This window comes from Ischnura elegans, chromosome 6, assembly GCF_921293095.1.
Source record: "Ischnura elegans chromosome 6, ioIscEleg1.1, whole genome shotgun sequence".
Classification (NCBI taxonomy): Eukaryota; Metazoa; Arthropoda; class Insecta; order Odonata; family Coenagrionidae; genus Ischnura; species Ischnura elegans.
In genome coordinates, this window is record NC_060251.1 from 29,897,295 (window position 1) to 29,916,152 (window position 18,858).

The 18,858-nt window shown below is 39.1% G+C and overlaps 2 protein-coding genes across 3 annotated transcripts in view; both read left to right on the forward strand.

The window, feature by feature from the left end:
- The first annotated feature begins 1,416 nt into the window (after positions 1-1,416).
- On the forward strand, positions 1,417-8,477 carry LOC124160371 (carbonyl reductase [NADPH] 3-like). Its single transcript, XM_046536209.1, has 6 exons — positions 1,417-1,722; positions 1,812-1,940; positions 2,033-2,164; positions 2,249-2,502; positions 2,777-2,985; positions 8,044-8,477. Exons 1-6 carry the CDS (start codon positions 1,699-1,701, stop codon positions 8,172-8,174), a joined length of 879 nt encoding a protein of 292 aa, XP_046392165.1. The 5' UTR covers positions 1,417-1,698; the 3' UTR covers positions 8,175-8,477.
- A 2,820-nt stretch (positions 8,478-11,297) lies between these two features.
- The window catches only part of LOC124160251 (bifunctional 3'-phosphoadenosine 5'-phosphosulfate synthase 2), a 98,667-nt gene continuing 91,106 nt past the window's right edge, over positions 11,298-18,858 (forward strand). For both annotated transcript variants that reach the window (XM_046536066.1, XM_046536068.1), the window contains exon 1: positions 11,298-11,538. In XM_046536066.1, coding sequence (XP_046392022.1) covers positions 11,494-11,538 — 45 coding nt within the window. In that variant the 5' untranslated portion in view covers positions 11,298-11,493. The remainder of the gene's footprint in view (positions 11,539-18,858) is intronic.

An 18,858-nucleotide genomic window follows, 5' to 3' on the forward strand; every position in this document is an offset into this window, starting at 1 on the left:
ACTGAGAGGGTTTATTCTCTAATTATATCTGTTCACAGTATTAAATGCGAGCAAATATACTTTCAAGTGAGGAAATTTTAATCTGAGATGAAATGATTTTGAACAAATAAGGTGTTCATTAAAATTCAATAAATGTCCTTCAACCGGTATTCTAAAGCTTAAGTGCAATTCAAAATGCAGTCAACCACTCAGACTCAATCCATTAAAAGAATTGGGTAGATTGATGGGAAAGATATGATGTGAAGTAAATCTGCCCATTCAGCCGTTGGGTTGTGACCTCATTGTAATTAGTTCGTGTATTATCAACTTACATGTGAAAGGGTTAAAGCTGTTGCCTGAAAGGACACAAGTCCTGCTAAGTAAGTTTAGTGGAGTAATTTCTGCATTTTGTTGGCAGCACATTTAAGAGTCTCTGACTTGCCAGTCAAGTGTTCCAAGTAAAACTGTCTCCTTTTGTCAACAGATACAACAGGGAGTATATTTATTGAGAGTGGGAAACAGTTTCAGTAGGTGAAGACTAATGTATGAATAAGGAAAGTTACATTTCCCATGAAGCATGCCTTGGAAATGTTGCTGGATTATGGGTGTTCCCAGATTAAGGAATACTGGATTTGGGGGGGTCAGCTGTACATATTTGCCCATGGCATGAACTTTTGCATTTTTATAGATATTACTTGGTACTCTAACCACTTATTATCTAACCAAATCCTCCACTTAAATGTTTAGAAAATCCCGTTCCTATTCAAGGAGTTATGTCGTTCCTTCTTCCAGAGAACGTATTTGGTAGTATGTACTACAGAATATCAATTTAATGAGAGCTCTTTCGTACAAGTTCCATTCAGTGGCGGATACAGAAAAAACTCAAGGGGGGGGGCACAACATATCTTGAGTTGTCTTTACTTCTATCGTAATAAAAGATGATCAAGTCACAGGCAAAGTATATGAAAATTTTATTTAACGTGATTATAAACATGTTAAAGACAATGCCATCTTATGATATAAAAAAGTTACAATTGTGGTTTTGCAATGTTCGGCAATACAAGCGGACCCGCAAGGGGGGGGCGCGCGCCCCCCATCTGTATCCGCCACTGGTTCCATTTTACTGCGATTTACCGAAACTGTGTCTTGGTATCGCGGATTGATTTTTGATGATGAATGTTGAGATACTTTAATATTATCTATCGTTCCGTTTCATTTTTTCAAGTAGATTTATTACGAAAAAAATGTAATAAAAAATGAAATCGTTTTTCTTATCAATAAACTTAGCAGGATCAATACGACGCGGTGAACGAAAACAAGTTTTTCATCTATGAGGCCGGCATACGACCTTTTCGTATTTCCCGCGTAAATGGCTTCCCAGCAGCAGACCACAGATGTCCTCGACTGGACTTCAGCCATAAACTGAACACCCACCTGCGCTGTTACGCAATAAACGACGGACGGAGAATCTATTGCTCATTTCGAATTACATAGCAATCATTATCTCTGGCGTACCTCCTTACATAAGGCGATAAGACGTCAGTACGAGCCTTCACGTCTCGAAATTCGAACAGTTGCTCCAGTCAGTCATTTGTTCTACATCACCCACGCATGTACAGGGGTGTTCGAAAGGTGCTAAACGTTCCGAGTTAATAAAAGTTTTATCGCTGAAAGTATAAATAAGGATTGCATTAATTACATCTTAAGAAAGCTAGAGTCATGTCTGCTACTAAGGTTGCTGTTGTAAGTATCAATTTGTAAGATGGTAATGATATATAGTGCAGATACTTCGTTACATACACGCAATGTGTTTCTTTTTCTTTAAAACGCAGGTAACTGGCGGTAACAAAGGCATTGGATACGCAATCGTCAAAGGACTTTGTGAAAAGTTTGGTGGTGTAGTGTACTTGACCGCCAGGGATGAAGGTAGAGGCAAAGCCGCCGTAGCTGAGTTGAACAAGGTATTAAGTACGGAATGACTTCACCCGGCGTTAGTCTGTCAAGCCTTAGACGAGACTGAACTCAATCCGATAAATATTTGTCTCTTTTTCAGCTGGGATTTAAACCATTGTTTCATGTACTAGATATTGAAAAAACAGACACTGTGGTTGCTTTTAAAGAACACATCGTGAAAACCCACGGCGGTATCGATGTTCTTGTAAACAATGCTGCGATCGCATTCAAGGTTAGTGGGTGAAAGACACTGAATGGTGGTTTCTATAATGCTGCCAGCATCTATATCCGAGGTACATTTGCTTCTCTCTTTTAGAATGATGCCAAGGAGCCATTTGGCGAGCAAGCCGAAGTGACAGTTCGTGTAAATTTCACTTCTGTTCTCAATACATGCCGTGTGCTTTTCCCAATATTAAGGGCTGGTGCTCGCGTTGTTAACGTGTCTAGTAGCGCAGGCCACTTGTTCAGAATTTGTGGCGAGGAACCACATGCATCCAAACTTCGCGAAAGATTTTCTAGCCCAAATTTGACCGAAGATGAACTGTGTTCATTGATGAAAGAATTTGTCACGTAAGTTTTAGTTATCATTCCATCAAACTTTACGTCAATTATTATTATACCACAATTATTATATCACAAAGTTACGTTCTCAGCGTTCATAATTAATGCTGCAAAACCCTTTCCTACTCAAGTAAGTTCTGCTTGCAACTCACATTTTTATTGAACTCCATTTGAGTCGAGCTTTTCTGGGAAAGTGCGTCACAAAGTATGCTCATTCAGTTTCTAAATCTTATTTCTTGTAAAAAATTTTTGCTTGGTAATGGCTTACATTTTCTCATTGTAGGGCAGCTAAAGCCGGAGACCATTTCGCCAAAGGTTGGCCCAATAGTGCATATGTTGCATCTAAAGTAGGCCTTTCTGCTTTGACGAGAATTCAGCAGAGAGGATTTGATGCTGATAGTAGTAGGCCAGGAATTGTTGCTAATCATGTTCATCCAGGATATGTTGATACAGATATGACCAGCCACAAGGGTTCTCTGACTATTGAAGAAGGTAAGTTACCAATTGATTTTGTAGAGGTTTAATAAGGTCATTTTATGATACAACTAGCTGACCGGGCGAACTTCGTACCGCCTAACATTCAATGAACTTATAGTTTAGTTGCAAATAAAGAGTGGCTGTATCGTTTTAATCATATTTGATTTATTATAAACTAAATGAGAAAATATTGATTAAATAAAAATTATACGCATTCAGTTGTTGGCTATTTGTGTTATTAACTGTAAAAAAATGTTTTTGTCTAAGTCCGTAGCGTAAACTTGGCTCGTTCACGGTGCAAGTTAACGCAACGCTAGACCGACGCTTGACTGATGCTCAAAATAGTGTAAGAAAAGCCCCTATGAAGCAGCATTCGTATCAAATGACTTTAGGCGCGCCAGTTTTAATATCTCTGTTTGGAAAAAATGCACTGCGTAAACGTGCTGCATGCGTAAATGCACCACGGTGTGCCCTACACATTCGGGTTTAATGTCTTGTGTCAAGCGCCTTCTGATAAACAACAGTTTTTGTTTTGCTATCAGGTGCAAGATAAAGCGAATGGAGCTAAATAAAAATAGCGAAGCAGGGACGCAGCGAGGGGGGTTTTTGAGGGTTAAAACCCCCCCCAAAAGCTCAGAGAATCTTTTTATAAAACATTTGGTTATTAATATTAGGGGGACGGATGAGTCACAAAATATTTAACTGTTCACACAGCCGCAAAACCTACCATTTTGAACCTTTTATCCTAAAGGGGGGGGTCTGGGGAGGGCCCCCACACCTCTCGCTTACCTTGGCGAGTTTTCTATACCCTACGGACCCGCCAATATTAGCTGCGCCTATCCTTAATTCCTAGCTGCGCCCTTGAAGCGAAGGAAGAAATACAGCGGATGGTTTACCGACTCGTAAACATACCACATATTGTTTACCATGAGAAAATCATGGGTTTTCACTTACACATGAGAATAAACATCACAAATACTGAAAGACTGACCATGCGATTTGTTAATCGTTATCACGAATGCAACACGAATTGGAAATTGAATACGTTTAAGCTCAAAAGGGCATATAAGTTGGGATCATGGAATCTTCGGATTGAGAACTTCCTCATCTTTGAATTTTCTTTTGAGTATAGTGGCGTGAATCACTTTCATTATCAGTTTTTTTAATAACCAAACACGTTCCGTTGGATAGTTTTGGTTGGTTTAGGTTTCGAAAGATCATGAACACAGAGCCTACCTTTAGCTGTAAATCGTGCCGTAGTAAGCCAGGTGCGTCCAAGGACTTTAAATATTCAGATAGATAGTTGGTGACTTCGTCTTCGTTTATTACAAAGTTAAAAGATTTGAATTCATGCAGAGTACACGGACATTACTGATAATCAACAATTGCTTGGAGATTTGTTTACACACACGGTAGTTATGTGTTTGTTGAAAACTCAATTCGAGCTGAGCTTACCTCTAATTCAATTATTTTAATACTATTTTAATATTACTTTAATATTTTTAACATGTTTGAACATTAAATTTTTTTAAATATTGTTAAAAAGACCAGTCAATACATTAGTAAAAACGAAAAAAAAATCTTATTTTTTTGACCGTCATAACAATCAACTCCTAAAAACATATCTCTAAGATAAAGTTGAATTTTTTTTGTGAAATTTTCCTATTTTTTAATGTCCTATATGTTATCCGGGGCTGAGACGAATCCAAAGAGCCTAATGTCACTAAAATCGGTGCAGCCGTTCTCGAGTTATAAGTGTTCTAACTAACACGATTTTCGACTTTATATATATAGATTTCACTAATTTTCTGTTTCAAAGCTTTTCATGTCATGAGTGGGGCAATATATTGCCATAATGAGGGAAGCTTGTTTACTTAACCGCAAGTCAGTTAGTCTTATTCATCACCACATGATATATACAGGTTTGAGTTTCATTTTTCCTCACATTTAAAGATCTATAGTCTGAGATTAACAACTTCTTCTTGCTCTTCATGATTTTATCAATCCAATCACTGGCTAGCTGTGGGGTAAAGTTCTGGGATCTGTCCTCGTCATTTTGATGGCGATGTTTCACCTACTGTGCCGAACGCATCCTCAGGCCAAGCTGAAGTGGAGAGCGCTTATGGTTGTCTGATAGTTTTACGGTTGTCGAACCTACTGCAAAAATTTATCCACTGGTTACATAAAATCCTTCAACATCAAATTGATTTCTTTCTTCTGTGCCCCATCTTTAAGTCAATTACCTCTGAGATGGATGCTACCGGCAGTAGCTTTATGAAATATCTGTCAGTACATCCTCTGAAATGCTCATTTTTCATCATTTTTGGCTTCTGTATTTTTAAACTTCCCTCTACTATAACATTTTAATGGCAACTATTTTTAAGCTATAATAATAGTATAAACAAGGGAAATGTTTATGAAGCAGGGGAAATTTTAAAGGCTTAAAGCTATATATCACAGGAAGAACTTTTCCAGACTTACAGGTACCACATGTAATTCACAAAACAACGATTTTATAATTTGAATGGTAATCCATGTTATCGTAATCACTATCATCAGCAATTTAAGAAAGGTTATTAATCAATGCTTGCTCCATCTCTCATTTTTGGAGCAGGTATTCAGTGTAAAAAAACCATCTTAGTATTCCTTCTTTCTCTCCATCCCACCCCTTAATCTGTGTATAAGTATTTATGAGGTTGTGGAATGTATGAGCATCTGGAAGGTAATGCTGAATGGTGGCAACACTGAATTAGGTGTCGTGGCCTAATGGAGGTGATCGGTTGCTTTAATACGTTTGTTCATGTGAAACGATAGCCAGCCAGCACTATGCCAGTATACTCTCTTAGCTGAACATCAATAGCATTATGATGAAAAATGTAGAAGGAGAAGTTCATGAGCAACAAAATGTACGGCGTTTATAATTGCACCAACCAGTGTGAGACAAAAGCTATCTCTCCGCGTTGATTCCCCAAAACCCTTTATTTGAGGAAGAAGAGGGAGCCTGCCGTAACCCTTTAGCTTCGGGAGTGTCAAAATTTTGCTGCCACTGTGTGCGGGACGTGAGCGGCAAAAACATAATTCCATTGACCCCGGGCGTGTGTCTAGCAGGTAGTGGACCCTCATAATCCAGGACTCCTCTACCCCCTGAAGACAGACCATGAACATAATATGTCCTTGGCAATTACGCAAGACCCACCACCAAAAGTTTAAGAAAGAGAGACCAATGCTTTCAAATAAGTTTCCCCAGCTAGTGGACAACGGGAAGATGAATAAATTCCTAGTAAATACAAGGACTCTTTGGAATTGTTTTCATCGTGAATGCGCCATGGAGAGCAGGGAGCTCCCTCTCCGAGAAGGGATAAACCAGGTAGTGCTCCCTGTGGTGAGGGTGCCCAGTCCTTGAAAGACGCCTTTGTGCTCTCTGCCTCAGGGTTTGGCGGAGTTCAAGAAACCGCAGAAAGGATGGCAATAAAATCTTAAGGAAAGGCTTCCAGTGGTAAGAAAACCTGGTCAAACGTTGAAAAACGTTTTTCCCGCACTCACCATGCAGACCGTTCAGAAACGTTCCCGCAGCCTAAGGTTAAGATTGGAAGAGTTAGCTAGCTTACTTAAGAAAAAATAAGAATGGGTCATGTAGAAATATATGAAGGGCATGACAATGTCATTGTTTTATTTAATGCCTACTTAAAAGATGTTCGCGTAAGTATGGGAGTGCTAGAGGAGTGGATGCAGACAGAAGGAAGGTTGATCAAATTTGTAATTACTGTCAATGAATTTTCAGCTACCTAATAAGCCAGGAAAGTTAGGGTTGGGGAAATAATTAGAATCATGACAACTGAGAATAATGTTAAGTGGCCTGGAGCAAGAAATAACTCATAGTAGTATTCCCAACCCAGTTTGCATACTATGCTCAAATACCATGAATGCCACGCATCTGTATGTTTGATGTAGGCTAAGCAGCAGAACTTGTTTATGAAGTTTTAAATTTTTATCCTAACATAAATAGCAAGATAGTCTGGCATAGGGAATCAAAGGCAAAACAGGATGAAGGGAGGTTGTTAATTATTAAGTCAATGAGCGTTTCTGAGTGGGAAGTGATACATGTTTGATCACTATTTACAACCTTGAAACAAAAGATATTAGCTTATTGAGGACAGATGGCTCATGTGAGGAGATGCCTATCACATTGTTTGATGATTTTAATGGTGATCTATTTTAGTAGATGGTTAATAAATTCTTCAAAAATACACGAAAACTGAAAAAGAAACAACAAATTTTTTTCCGAAAAGCATGTATCTTGTGTGACATTCCATTAATATCGATTGTTTGTAGGTACAGGCCCATTACAAGAACCAAATACTCCAGTGATTCAACCATGACAGCTTCCAATGTGTGATTACAGCATTCCACTACATAACCCTCAACGAAGGGCCTTCTTAAGTCTCCATTGAACTCCAAAATTGCAGATGTGAAGTAAATTACTTCATCCATTATTCACTACTGAGATACTCATAAGTATTCGCTTCACATAATTGGTGAATACACACTTGTCTCGCTCACTGCCAGGCTGAAGCACTAGGAAACAAACTGGCCGATCACCTCTGTCTCATTTCTCAAATTGGCCACCAGATGTCAGCTACTTTTGATTCCTCTCGCCAGTATTTCTCACCTCTCTGTGATGTTAAGATGTGTAAACCTGGGCCTGTTTTCTCTATAAAATGTGAATTCTTAAATGTATTTCCATAAAAAAATATTATAAAATATTTAGAGAATGAGCCCATTTTCCCAAAGATGTTGGTATCTTGCAAAATTGTCCCAAAAAATGTTCCCACCTTTCACTTAATACCATAAGTGGAAATTCAGTATTTTAACAATTGTAATTTCATGATTTTTGAAAAAAAGTGGAATTGATGCAGTTTTTTTGGCTATTTTTGGAGTCTGCTTAGGAATTCAATGCAACCCCTTCACATGAAATAAACTGTAAAAGTTGAATTTGCTGATTATTAGAAGTATCAATAACCTTGATGCTTATTTTTTTAATGGTTGTGTGCAACTCTCTCCCTTCCATTTTAGGTGCTGTTGCTCCTTTGTATGTGGCTTTGCTACCAGCTACTGATAGCACTACTCCCAAAGGAGCATATGTATGGAAGGACAAGACTATTCTTGAGTGGACCCAAAAACTACCTTCCGATTATGTTGTATAAATGTTCTTCAATTTCTTTGGAATAAGATTTTTCCAGCAAAAACGAACTAAGTTGACGACAGATTGATGTCCATTTGAAAATGTACCTCTTGGTTTGAAGATTTCTTGCTGCTGCTGATGTAAATGTGCAACTAGTAGATACAAGCAAGAGGTGAGTGTCCAAGTCCCTCATGAACTGTGTTAAATACCTTGGAAATGAAGTTTGCTAAGTAACTTCCTACTGAAAATTTTCTGTTGTTATTATGTACTGTGAATTTTCTAAGAAAACTGTTTATTTTAATAAAAATTGTGTTACTGATTTGAATTATTACATCGAGTTTATTGCGGTTAATGGTCGAGAATGTAGAAATGGTTCATTTTTGACACTGGTTTGTTTTTGAGCATTTTTACCTGCCTACCTTTTACATGTCATTACTGGGGAGGTTACCGTATTAGCTTGCAACAGGTGAAAATTCCTACTTCTCCCAAACTTCCTTACACAATGGTCTAGACCAGGGGAATTCTTAATTTGATTGAATAACTAATGTGCAGTGAGCAGTTATACTTTGTTCACTGTATCTGTGCGGTTGAGCTTTCTAAGATCCTGGACACTCTTGGAGGGCCTCACTGAAGGGGAAGGGGTAGTACTGAGAGAGCGCAGGGGCGAACTCAACGTTGACAAATGTACATAGCCACACTAGTTTGTCACTGAAAAGGTGTGTCTCATATGTGGCCTCAGATATTTAGGGTGGGCCTCGGATATTATGGCGCCGAAACAATGCATGCAACGTATACCTACTCATTTGGAGGGGATTGAGGATAGTCTCTTCACAGAAGCCAGGACTTTGTCCGCTACCATGCAGAATGCGGGACCACCAGTGAAAGGCATACATAGGCGAAACATTCTGATGAATGGGGACGGGATGCGCAAGGTTTGGCCACTCAGACAGCAGATTCACGATGTTAACACAATGGAGGTCTGAGAGCGACTGAATTTCCGAAGTGCTAGGCCACGCCTACTGTCTGATGATTGGCAAAGGGAAAGTCACACGTAGAGAAACTTTCCCTCCTCTCACTCCCACTCACTTAGACCATACTAGCTCACCTGCCAAGATAAGGTGAACAAACTATAATCACTTGGAGCTAAAGATACAGGCTGGAGAAGTCCCACACTTATCATTTATTATGTATATTTAAGAGGATATTAAGGTTGATATAGATACGGGTCATTAAATATTTCAAATCAGAAAAATAATTTTCTCAACACTTAACCCATTCTAGAATATACAGAATTTATGGAGACAGGTTTTAGTTGTCCCTTTTCAACTACAACTGAATTACTGAGTTAATTCTAGTATGCACGACAAAAACTTTTGAGCAGTAATAATATGCATTGATTTTATTTCTGTTGGTTAGAAAGTAACATAAATCGTCAAAGGGGAAAAAACAAAAATGATACATAATAGCAAACAACATTGGTTAAATAGCTGAAAATAAAAAAAAACAACAGGACAAATACAATTAGTTCGAATTCAGAAACGCAATAGTACGCTTTTTCAAGGAGTAAATTCTTAACACTGTTTTAGAACACTGGCAGAGAAGTAAGTGATTTAATATAAGATGGTAATTTGTTATAGAGTGCTGAGGGTTATTATTATTAAGTTTGTGTTAGGCTTAGTGTGCTTGGTTATGGGTTCTTCTGCTTTGTCCATTACGCGTCAATCTTTGGTAAGTAGTAAAATTCAGCTTGTGATATCCTAATATTGGTATAAGAATAAAAAATTGGAGGTCATCCTGCCCTATTAGGGTAGTATTAATTACATCCACCTCACTTTACTTCATTCTTGGGAGGTTTGTGATAATGAAATCTAGAGGAGACCTTGTGGTTGAATCAATTGAATCGGCTGATTTTTTCCAATAGGTTAAGGCAGCGGTTCCCAAAGTGGGGGTCGCGACCCCCAAGGGGGTCGTAGGCCGTTCGGAAAGGGGTCGCGAGATACTAATAATATGGTGAACAACGTACTTAACGTACTTGGACGACCATTTTTAGGGGGTCGCGGCTAAAAAGAATGAGCTAAAATGGGTCGCGGAAAGAAAAAGTTTGGGAACCGCTGGGTTAAGGCAAAAAATGTTAGTATTCATGGGTGTTGTTAACTATTTCCCCATTTAAAATTTTCATACTAGCTTCCATTATCTGCTGATTGATACAGTGGGTACAGACATCGAAACGGTGGACTTATAATCATACTAATCCTCTACAGATATTTATTGTCATTTTGTGGAATGTGATATCAAACCTGGGCATGGCCCACTATTTGCCAAGAATAGGTCGAAAAGAGTATACTAGCCAGCCAACATGTGAATTCTTGGTATATCATCATTATTTACTGTTTAAGGTCCGATTCTCCCCAGTAAATGTTAGCATATTATAGGGCATTATTTACACCAGAAGTGACATTAAAAAGTCAGGAATAAGTCGAAGTGATACCCGGAAGTCGACAGATTGACCGGCAAAGATATTGCCAATACAGTAAAGAAAATGTAATATATTTCGTAAGAATCTCCTATTTAATTGGTACCCTCCACTCCACAATACACTTAATTATGCGAAGTACATATGAATGATAAGTTCGGTGATATAAATTAATATACTGAGCAAACTTAGAACTTACTTAAATCAGACTCAAGATTACCCTTCTCTCACACGGGTAGCCTTCGTGCCGCCTTGAAACAGGACCGTGGATGATGGGGAACATTCTGCCCTGCATACCTGGTCAACATTAATATATACGTTAAAGCCAACATTCTGGAGTTAAACCTTAATATGGAAAAGATACACAATAATTCTTAAGTATGGTTATTAACTGGCAAGATAATAAACTGCAGCATAATGATACCTTCAAAAAACATACCGTCATGTATCATTCGAAAAAACCCCCATGCGTGACCCATGAATCGTAATATAAGCATCGCAAATAAAAACGTTGCCATGCGAAGGAATTGAAATCGAAACGAATTCCGCGGCGAACAGCTCGCTTGTCGTGCCGGTAAATGGCGACACTTGTTACTGGTGACGAGAAGTGAAACTACATGTATTTCAGATGAAAGACGAAATAAATAGTGGGAGGGGAAAGAGGTCTGCTTTCTGTGACACCGTGTTGATGTTTCTCAGCGGCTTAACCATTTTTTCTTGACCGTGGGCAATTGTGAGGGTTCCAATTGGTATTTTCAGTTTTTATGGTCTTTTCATTTTAATTTGAGAAAAAATTACGTAAGCTTTTTGAGGAAGCTGGTGATCGTCGAAAATTCAGGAAGCATACCCGGAATTCTACTTCAGCACAATGCCTGCTGGTCAAGAATCTCAAGACAACAAGAAACAAAGAACTGTGAGTTATTAGATTATATATAAAATTATAATTCTCCCGCCCGTTGCATACCAGGGGTTGTATCATAGCTCCTGTTTCCGAATTATTGTATTTATGTCATTAGAAATATATAACTAACACCTTCTTTACTGGATTGTATTTCACTATGAATGTTTGTTCTTCTCCATCGAGAAATATCATCATTATTATTCATCGTCATATTTACATCATATTTACCCTATGGTATATTCTGCTGGTTAGCCATTTGGAAATATGTCTTTCGCCTAAACATGCTCCTTTTTAATAGCCTGCATCTAGGATTAAATTACGAAATGATACACACGTATATTGTTAAAGTAAAAATTCGCCGTGCCATTCAATCATTATGAATTATAATACGTTTTATTCCATCTTTCTTTTCCATGGCAGAAGAAGTAGATCTGCCCTGAATTACATTTTGTGATGTAGTAACGTGTTCGAGGAAAGGTATCCTGATGCTGAAGTCTCATTGCGACCCATGCATTTTAAAAGTGGGATTAAGGAGATGGATTTATATTAAAAATAGAAATATTCGTGAACCATACTGAAATTTAATAAAAAGCTATGATAGCCACTGTTTCTACTGTCTTCTGAGACGCGCCGGTAAAAAAGGCTGATTATGACACCTCCATAAGCACGATGCTAGATTGTAGAAACGTTTAGCTATGAATGCAGTGTACCTAATTCTCACACAAGGGCGGCTCCAAGGGTAGGGTGGAAATTCGAGCCATATACCTCCCATTGGGTTTTAATTGGCACCAGATGGCTTCAGACTAGGCCTCACAAACCCTCATTTCTCTGTTGTCCCTCCTCATCGGAAACCCATCCTTTGACAAGCCTCTAGAACCGCCCCTGTGACCCTCCAAATTATGGTTTTAGACTATTAGAATATGCTTCTATGTTATCATTGCCGGGGAGAGGAATTTTGGGTAAAAGGTTAGGTATTGAAAATTTCTTACATATATTGCTGTGCAGAAAATAACGTATAAAGTAGGTAAGGGCGTACCCACGATCAAAATAGGGGGAGGGGGGATAAGCCATTGTTTTTCAAGTTTTAGGTAAGATTTAAGCATGGAAAAGGTGAATGAAATCAACATTTTAAGGAAACTGTAACATCTCTTTATTATTTTTTAAAATTATTTGTTTGAAAAAATATTGTTTTCCTGAAAGACATTTGCGATTTTTGCTTCAAGGGGGGGGGGGCAGCTGCCCCCTACTGCCCCTCGCTGGGTACGCTAATGAAAGTAGGCGACACGAATGTCTTCGAATTATAAGATTTTGTCGACCAATGAAAGTATCTAATGATGGCAGAAAATAGAAAAAAAAACTCAAGTTTTCCCCGTGGTCAACTGAAGGGAGGATGCAGGGTGAGGAGTCGAACGCCTCGGTAGCTGAACTGCTTTGAGCACTTGCGGCGAAAATGAGCAATCGAGGCGTAAAGTTTTTCTTCTGTGAAATTGATTCGCTCATATGATCATTATGATATTTATTTCTTTTCATTATTTATCGCCGAAAGATGTGTAATATGTTTCTGATTGATGTCTCAGTTAATATCCTACTTTTTTCGCGCAGCAGCAATAAATATGTACCAACTTTATAACCAGAGAAAAAAATAATTTGTTGGTATTTATGGGGTTTTGGATGTTGCAGGGGGTTATATTAGTTTTAGTGTCTTTCTTTGAAAATTCCTAAAATATGCTCTGACGTATTGGTAGTTGAAGATGGCGACCGACAGCTTAGGTGATTTTTAGCTATTGAACGAATGGGAGGGATGGCGACTAGAAACAGGCGGTCTGATCTACGGCTAAGTCCGCGCAGAGCGTCCGGTTTCGATCAGGTCCGCATTGTACCGTAGCCTTAATTACAGGGAATCTCAAACGTGGTGTTAAAAGAGGAGGATAAATTTTTGTGGTAAAAGAAGGGGTTGTCCCAGTGACGTAACTATTAGGGGGGACGAGGGGATATATCTCCCCCCCAAAGCCTCAGAGAAATAATAAAATAATTTAAAACTGTTGTCTTGTTTTGGTGTATAATAACTGCATCTGCTTAAAGTTAAAGATCATTTATTAATATCATAGCAGGGAGACGAATCACTGAATACCGACCGGTGAATACCTCCCGGAGCCCCCGTTGCCTGGAGACCCTCAACAGTCGCAGGACATGATCAGTGGTGTATCTACATATTGGTACAGGTGCCAGAAATGTAGAGGATATTTATTCGTGCATTGTGCTGATGTGCGTAGAAATTCTTTACGGATCGTTTTAGGTTGATACGGATCGCGAAATTTCGTTGACGAATGCACACTATCATTTCCTCTGTACTACGATTTCCGTGGGCAGTTTCCGCATGGCTATGTAGGAGAATGGGAGTGTTGTCTTTGTATCTTGACACAGACCCAAGTTAACTCGTCTATTTACTTACGGATTTCCTTGAAATTTGTGGGCAGCCTTTTGGACATGTTGGCATCGCTTCCCATCACAGACGCTGGTCGCTGTATAGCCAGTGGATGGCGTGGCGTAGCGTTCCTTAGTCACTCGTAAATGCATATTTATTTATGTTATTTTCCATTAAAGTATTCTTCCGATTAAGGAGTGTTTGAGAAGTATTCTCTACTTCCTTACTGGGCTTCTTCAATCCATAAGAAGGCATCCTCCATTTCATTCTATCTAATTGTCCTGTTATCTTCCTCCATCTCCCTAGTTTACCCAACATTCTACCCTCTAATACTGATATCAACATCCCCTCCACGCGAAGTTCTCGCTCTATCTATACATTTTGTCTCCTCCGTATCTCATCTATAAGCTGCCTCGCCCCGTCCTCCATGTCCATCACGTCGTCGTTCCTCCTCTCTTCTGTCCACTTTACTTTCTCCATTATTCTCCCCACCCACATTTCGAATGCCTCCAGTCTTCTCTCGTCATCTTTCCTAAGTGTCCATGTTTCTGCATTGTAAAGCGTTGAACTGACCTAAGGTACGAAAATTCCGGAGAGGATAGAAGTCATTTGTCTAACCAGGAGTCGAAATAAGATCTCCCTCTGAGGAAAACTGGCGTTGTTGGGAAATGGGAAGGTGTACTCTCAGCGATTACGTAAATTCATTTCTGTCTGGGACTGTTTCCTTGATTTTATTGAAATCAAAGATTTCTATCTCAAGCATCCATAATCCCTTAGTCGGCCTGAAATTACTGCCACTGAAAATAAGTAAATTGAAGTTAGCATTTTACAGTACCAGCTACATTTCTTGTGGTAGCAATTATTTATTTGCTGTGGTGAGAAATCGAGGCAGTGCATGGTCAAGAATGAGCATCACCTTCATGAGAATAGCGTTTGCTAAAAAAATTTGCTATCTGCCTACCCATGGCACATGCTCATGTCCGGGGTACCGTTAGTGCATTTTTTTCTGGAGTCGTATTATGGTTGTATTCATCTAGGAGAGTCGTGTGCGTCAGTACTGAGTGCGGCCGTGGGCTGCTTTTTTGAATGGTGGGAAAGAGGCATGTTCGTGTAATTGAAGCAGTTGAGATGAAATTGTCGCGGCAATTCTGTCGCCTCTTTTTGTATGTTTGAGTTAAGGGACGTAACACTCTCCCTCTGCGGGATGCTATTTGTTTTTTTTTCGTGACAACATTTCACGTTTAATACTTGCGCTAACATATGAAGTTCATGTCATATGACGTACGAGGTGTTTTGAGAAAATAACGGGAATTTTATTAAAAAATTATACATTCGTCTACATTTCTGTTGTCGCCTTCAAAATAGTCCCCATACAATATGATGATAATATGATCTTCCAATCCTGGAAACACTTCTCAAACTCAATATTTGGGATTACCTCTTTCTCTTTCAGCGATTTCTTTTAATGTCATCAATGCTTGTAAAGTGACAACGCTTTAAGGTACTCTTTATTTTTGGAAATAGGAAAAAGTCTCATGGAGCCTATATTTGCCCCCAGTCATCTTTACTGTACTGTTTTTGGCCTAAAATTCACGAACCAGCAATGAATGGTGAGCCGAAAATCACCGAGCTCATAAAAACACGTACAACCCGAGTGGCTGCCACTGGCAAAGTAAACAATGGATACGGAGGAAAATTTTATCACTTTACCTTAGGGTTAATACACCAACGCAATAAAAAAATCGGTTAATCGGACTCTCCAAACTGTCGGAGGCGACAGACATCTTGGTCATTTGCGTCATAGGAAAGGGTGGAAAGAAACCTGGCGTCGGAATCAGTCTGCTCTTAACAAAAGGCGCCAAGGGGACCACGGATTAATGTCCCATCTGATGGACGGAGAGTTGCGCTTGAAATATCCTCCACACAACTCTCGATCAGGAATCGGGTATCCCATGAGAATCTCTGCCACTCCCGGGATTGGAACTCGGGCCCACGGGGTTGGAAGCCACCACACCTACTGGATCCCCATCACTCATTGATGTCATCGTAATTGATCCAAGTCAACATTTATCTATGGCTGAAACATAAATATTTTTCCTCGTCGTTGCATTGGCAGACCTAAAGAATGTTCCCAAAGGATAGAGCCATCAACACCATGAACCCCTCCCCTATTCCCCCGACCAAATCCTAATGCATCTTCCCGCGGCAAAGTACCACCTTAATACCACCCCTCCCCTATTCTATGTGTTGGTATGTATGGACAGGGTAGGAAAGTTGAAGACACTATTGACAGTGATGTAAAAAACATCGAATCGCGTCGAGTGTTCAAGTGGAATCTACGAGTATCTTTCGTTCATACACTAAATTCTTCCTTATATGGTGTCTTGTATGCTCTGTGAACAATTTTGGGTGATAGCATGAGTTAAAAGTAATTAATTTGTCACGAAAAAAGGCCTGTCTAGCGGTAGAGATTCGTGCACATATTTAAAATAGCAAGGGGAATGCGGATTGTCAGGATTCTTGCAAATATGATTGGCTGTACTCGTAGTTTTTTGATTGGCTTTTGTATGAATCTCTCATGGTATTTATTCCTTGTATCGCCCATGAATTTGGTCTACATTTTCTAGGGTTATTGAGATCAATTTGGAGATTTCAAGATTAAAAACAACTTTTCATTTTCCGATGTATATTTTTTTGCGTTTTTCATGTCTGTTTAATGCGAAACGTGTTTTCTGCTCGTGTTTAGGAGTGAATAAAATGGTTGCAAATATGCCGCCAATACTTTCCTAAAATTATTTCAGTAATTGCCTTTGAGATCACGTTATATCCTTTTATCTCCCACACGTTATATCCTTTTATCTCATTTGCCTGGGATGTTGATTGCAACCGATTTAATGAGAATAATACTTAAGTACCGCGAATAACATGACTTCGAGTTCTAGGGGTGATTAAATCTATTTCTCTTATCTCAGAAAGTAACTATATCGACGAAAAATAAGTACAATGGCTATATTATCCTATCATTAAATCTTTCTATGATTTTATATTTTCTTGATTTGCACTATTAGTGACTTTAACTGCAAATCCAAGGTATTTTACCAATTGGTAATACCAAATATTTTATTGCTATTTGTGGCTACTTTGCTGTTTTTGCGGCCCTCTCGTCCGTTGACTCCATCAGGCCATCATATCTCTTTGATGTGGCCGATGAAGTCATTCAGTCTTCTTCCGAGGGTATTTTGAAGACTTCTTAGTATGGAATGGTATTTGGAGGAGGCGACCGACAGCTGAGGTCATTTGCGCCATGAGGGAAGGGTGGAGAGAAACCCGGCGTCGGCGTTAGCCTGCTCTTAACGAAAGGTGCCAAGGGGACCACGTCCCATCCGACGGACGGAGTGTTGCGCTTGAAATGTCCTCCACACAACATTCGCCGGGATTTGAACCCGAGCCCGCCGGGTGGGAAGCCAACACTCTAGCCACCACACCAACCCGATCCCCCCAGACTTCTTAGTTCTTATTGATTCGTATTAATTTTTGCCTACGAATGTGGTATGCCTTATAAAATAGGCATGTTACTGTGTTTTTTCTATTAATTCTTCCCGAAAAATCCTAATTGCTCAGGGTAGTAAACATGCACTCATTTCTAGTTGGTCCATATTTGATTGCACTGATTGTGTGTAAGAAATTCAGGTTTCTATATTAATCATCATTTATGCCAGATTCCTAGGTATTCTAACTATAATTTTTTCTGAGTCGGATTTCCTCATTTCTCACTCTGTCCATCCTTCGATATTTATCATTCATTGGCAGCACCACATTTCTCATCCTTTAACCTTAAATAGTGTTCACGCGAGTGCCGGATCACCAAGGGTAAATTCTTCTTTCTGTTCTTCTTCTCATTCTTCGTTCCCATACGCACTGTTGGGAACACCGAATTACGGATATTACAAAAGAGGGTCCTCTAGTCGACCCATAAATGTGTTATCACCCACCGCGCATGAAAATGTGATTGCAAAAGTCGCCACTCGCGTCGCTGACGGGAAAAGCAATCCGAATTCCACCTAGAAATAAGCTAAAATTAGGGCTGTTAACGTAATTTTATATTCTTTATGATGTTATCTTTCAAATTTATGACTTTTCAATGCTATATGTCGTAATGTCAAATTATCTAGTGGAAAATAATGGAATAAAAGTGGATCGCACTGCACTCATCGACGCGCGGCGGAAATTTGTGTAAACCGATTCATAAGCGACCGAAGTGGCTACAAAAATCAATCTATTACCCTGGTAGCACCAAAAGGATTATATCTAGAGTTAATACGTATCATATTATACACTGTATACATAATATATATGTATAAAATACATGCAAATGTCCTCTACCACGCAGATAATATCAAGATATTATACGTATTATATCTGCTGCCATAATATGGATTTTATGTAGATTAAATACGTATAACTCGTCGTAAATCTGTATATTATACATATGTTATACATGTATGATAATCGCTGGTTACGCCGTAAGGATATTATTTGTATATTTTAAAGATTCTGGTATACATCAAGGACCATGAATCATCAGACATGTATAAAATATGTAGGTATAATATACAGATTTGCAAATCTGTAAATCCGATGTATTTCGAAATCTTAAAAATATACATATATAATCCTTTTGGTGCTACTAGGGTGCGGGACAGAGTGGGGCCTCCACTGTGAATGCACCCATAGAGTTTATATTACTATTACCCTTGGGTTTAGGTGTAGTGCGGGTGTTCGCTGAGAACTTGAAGGTCATTGGCACTTCCTCCCATTTACTCTTCCGTCTCTGTCGATTGGCCCGCTATCTCGAGTTGCCAAAAAAGAAAACAGGCCGATCCAGTTCGGTGGTGTGTTGCGAAACG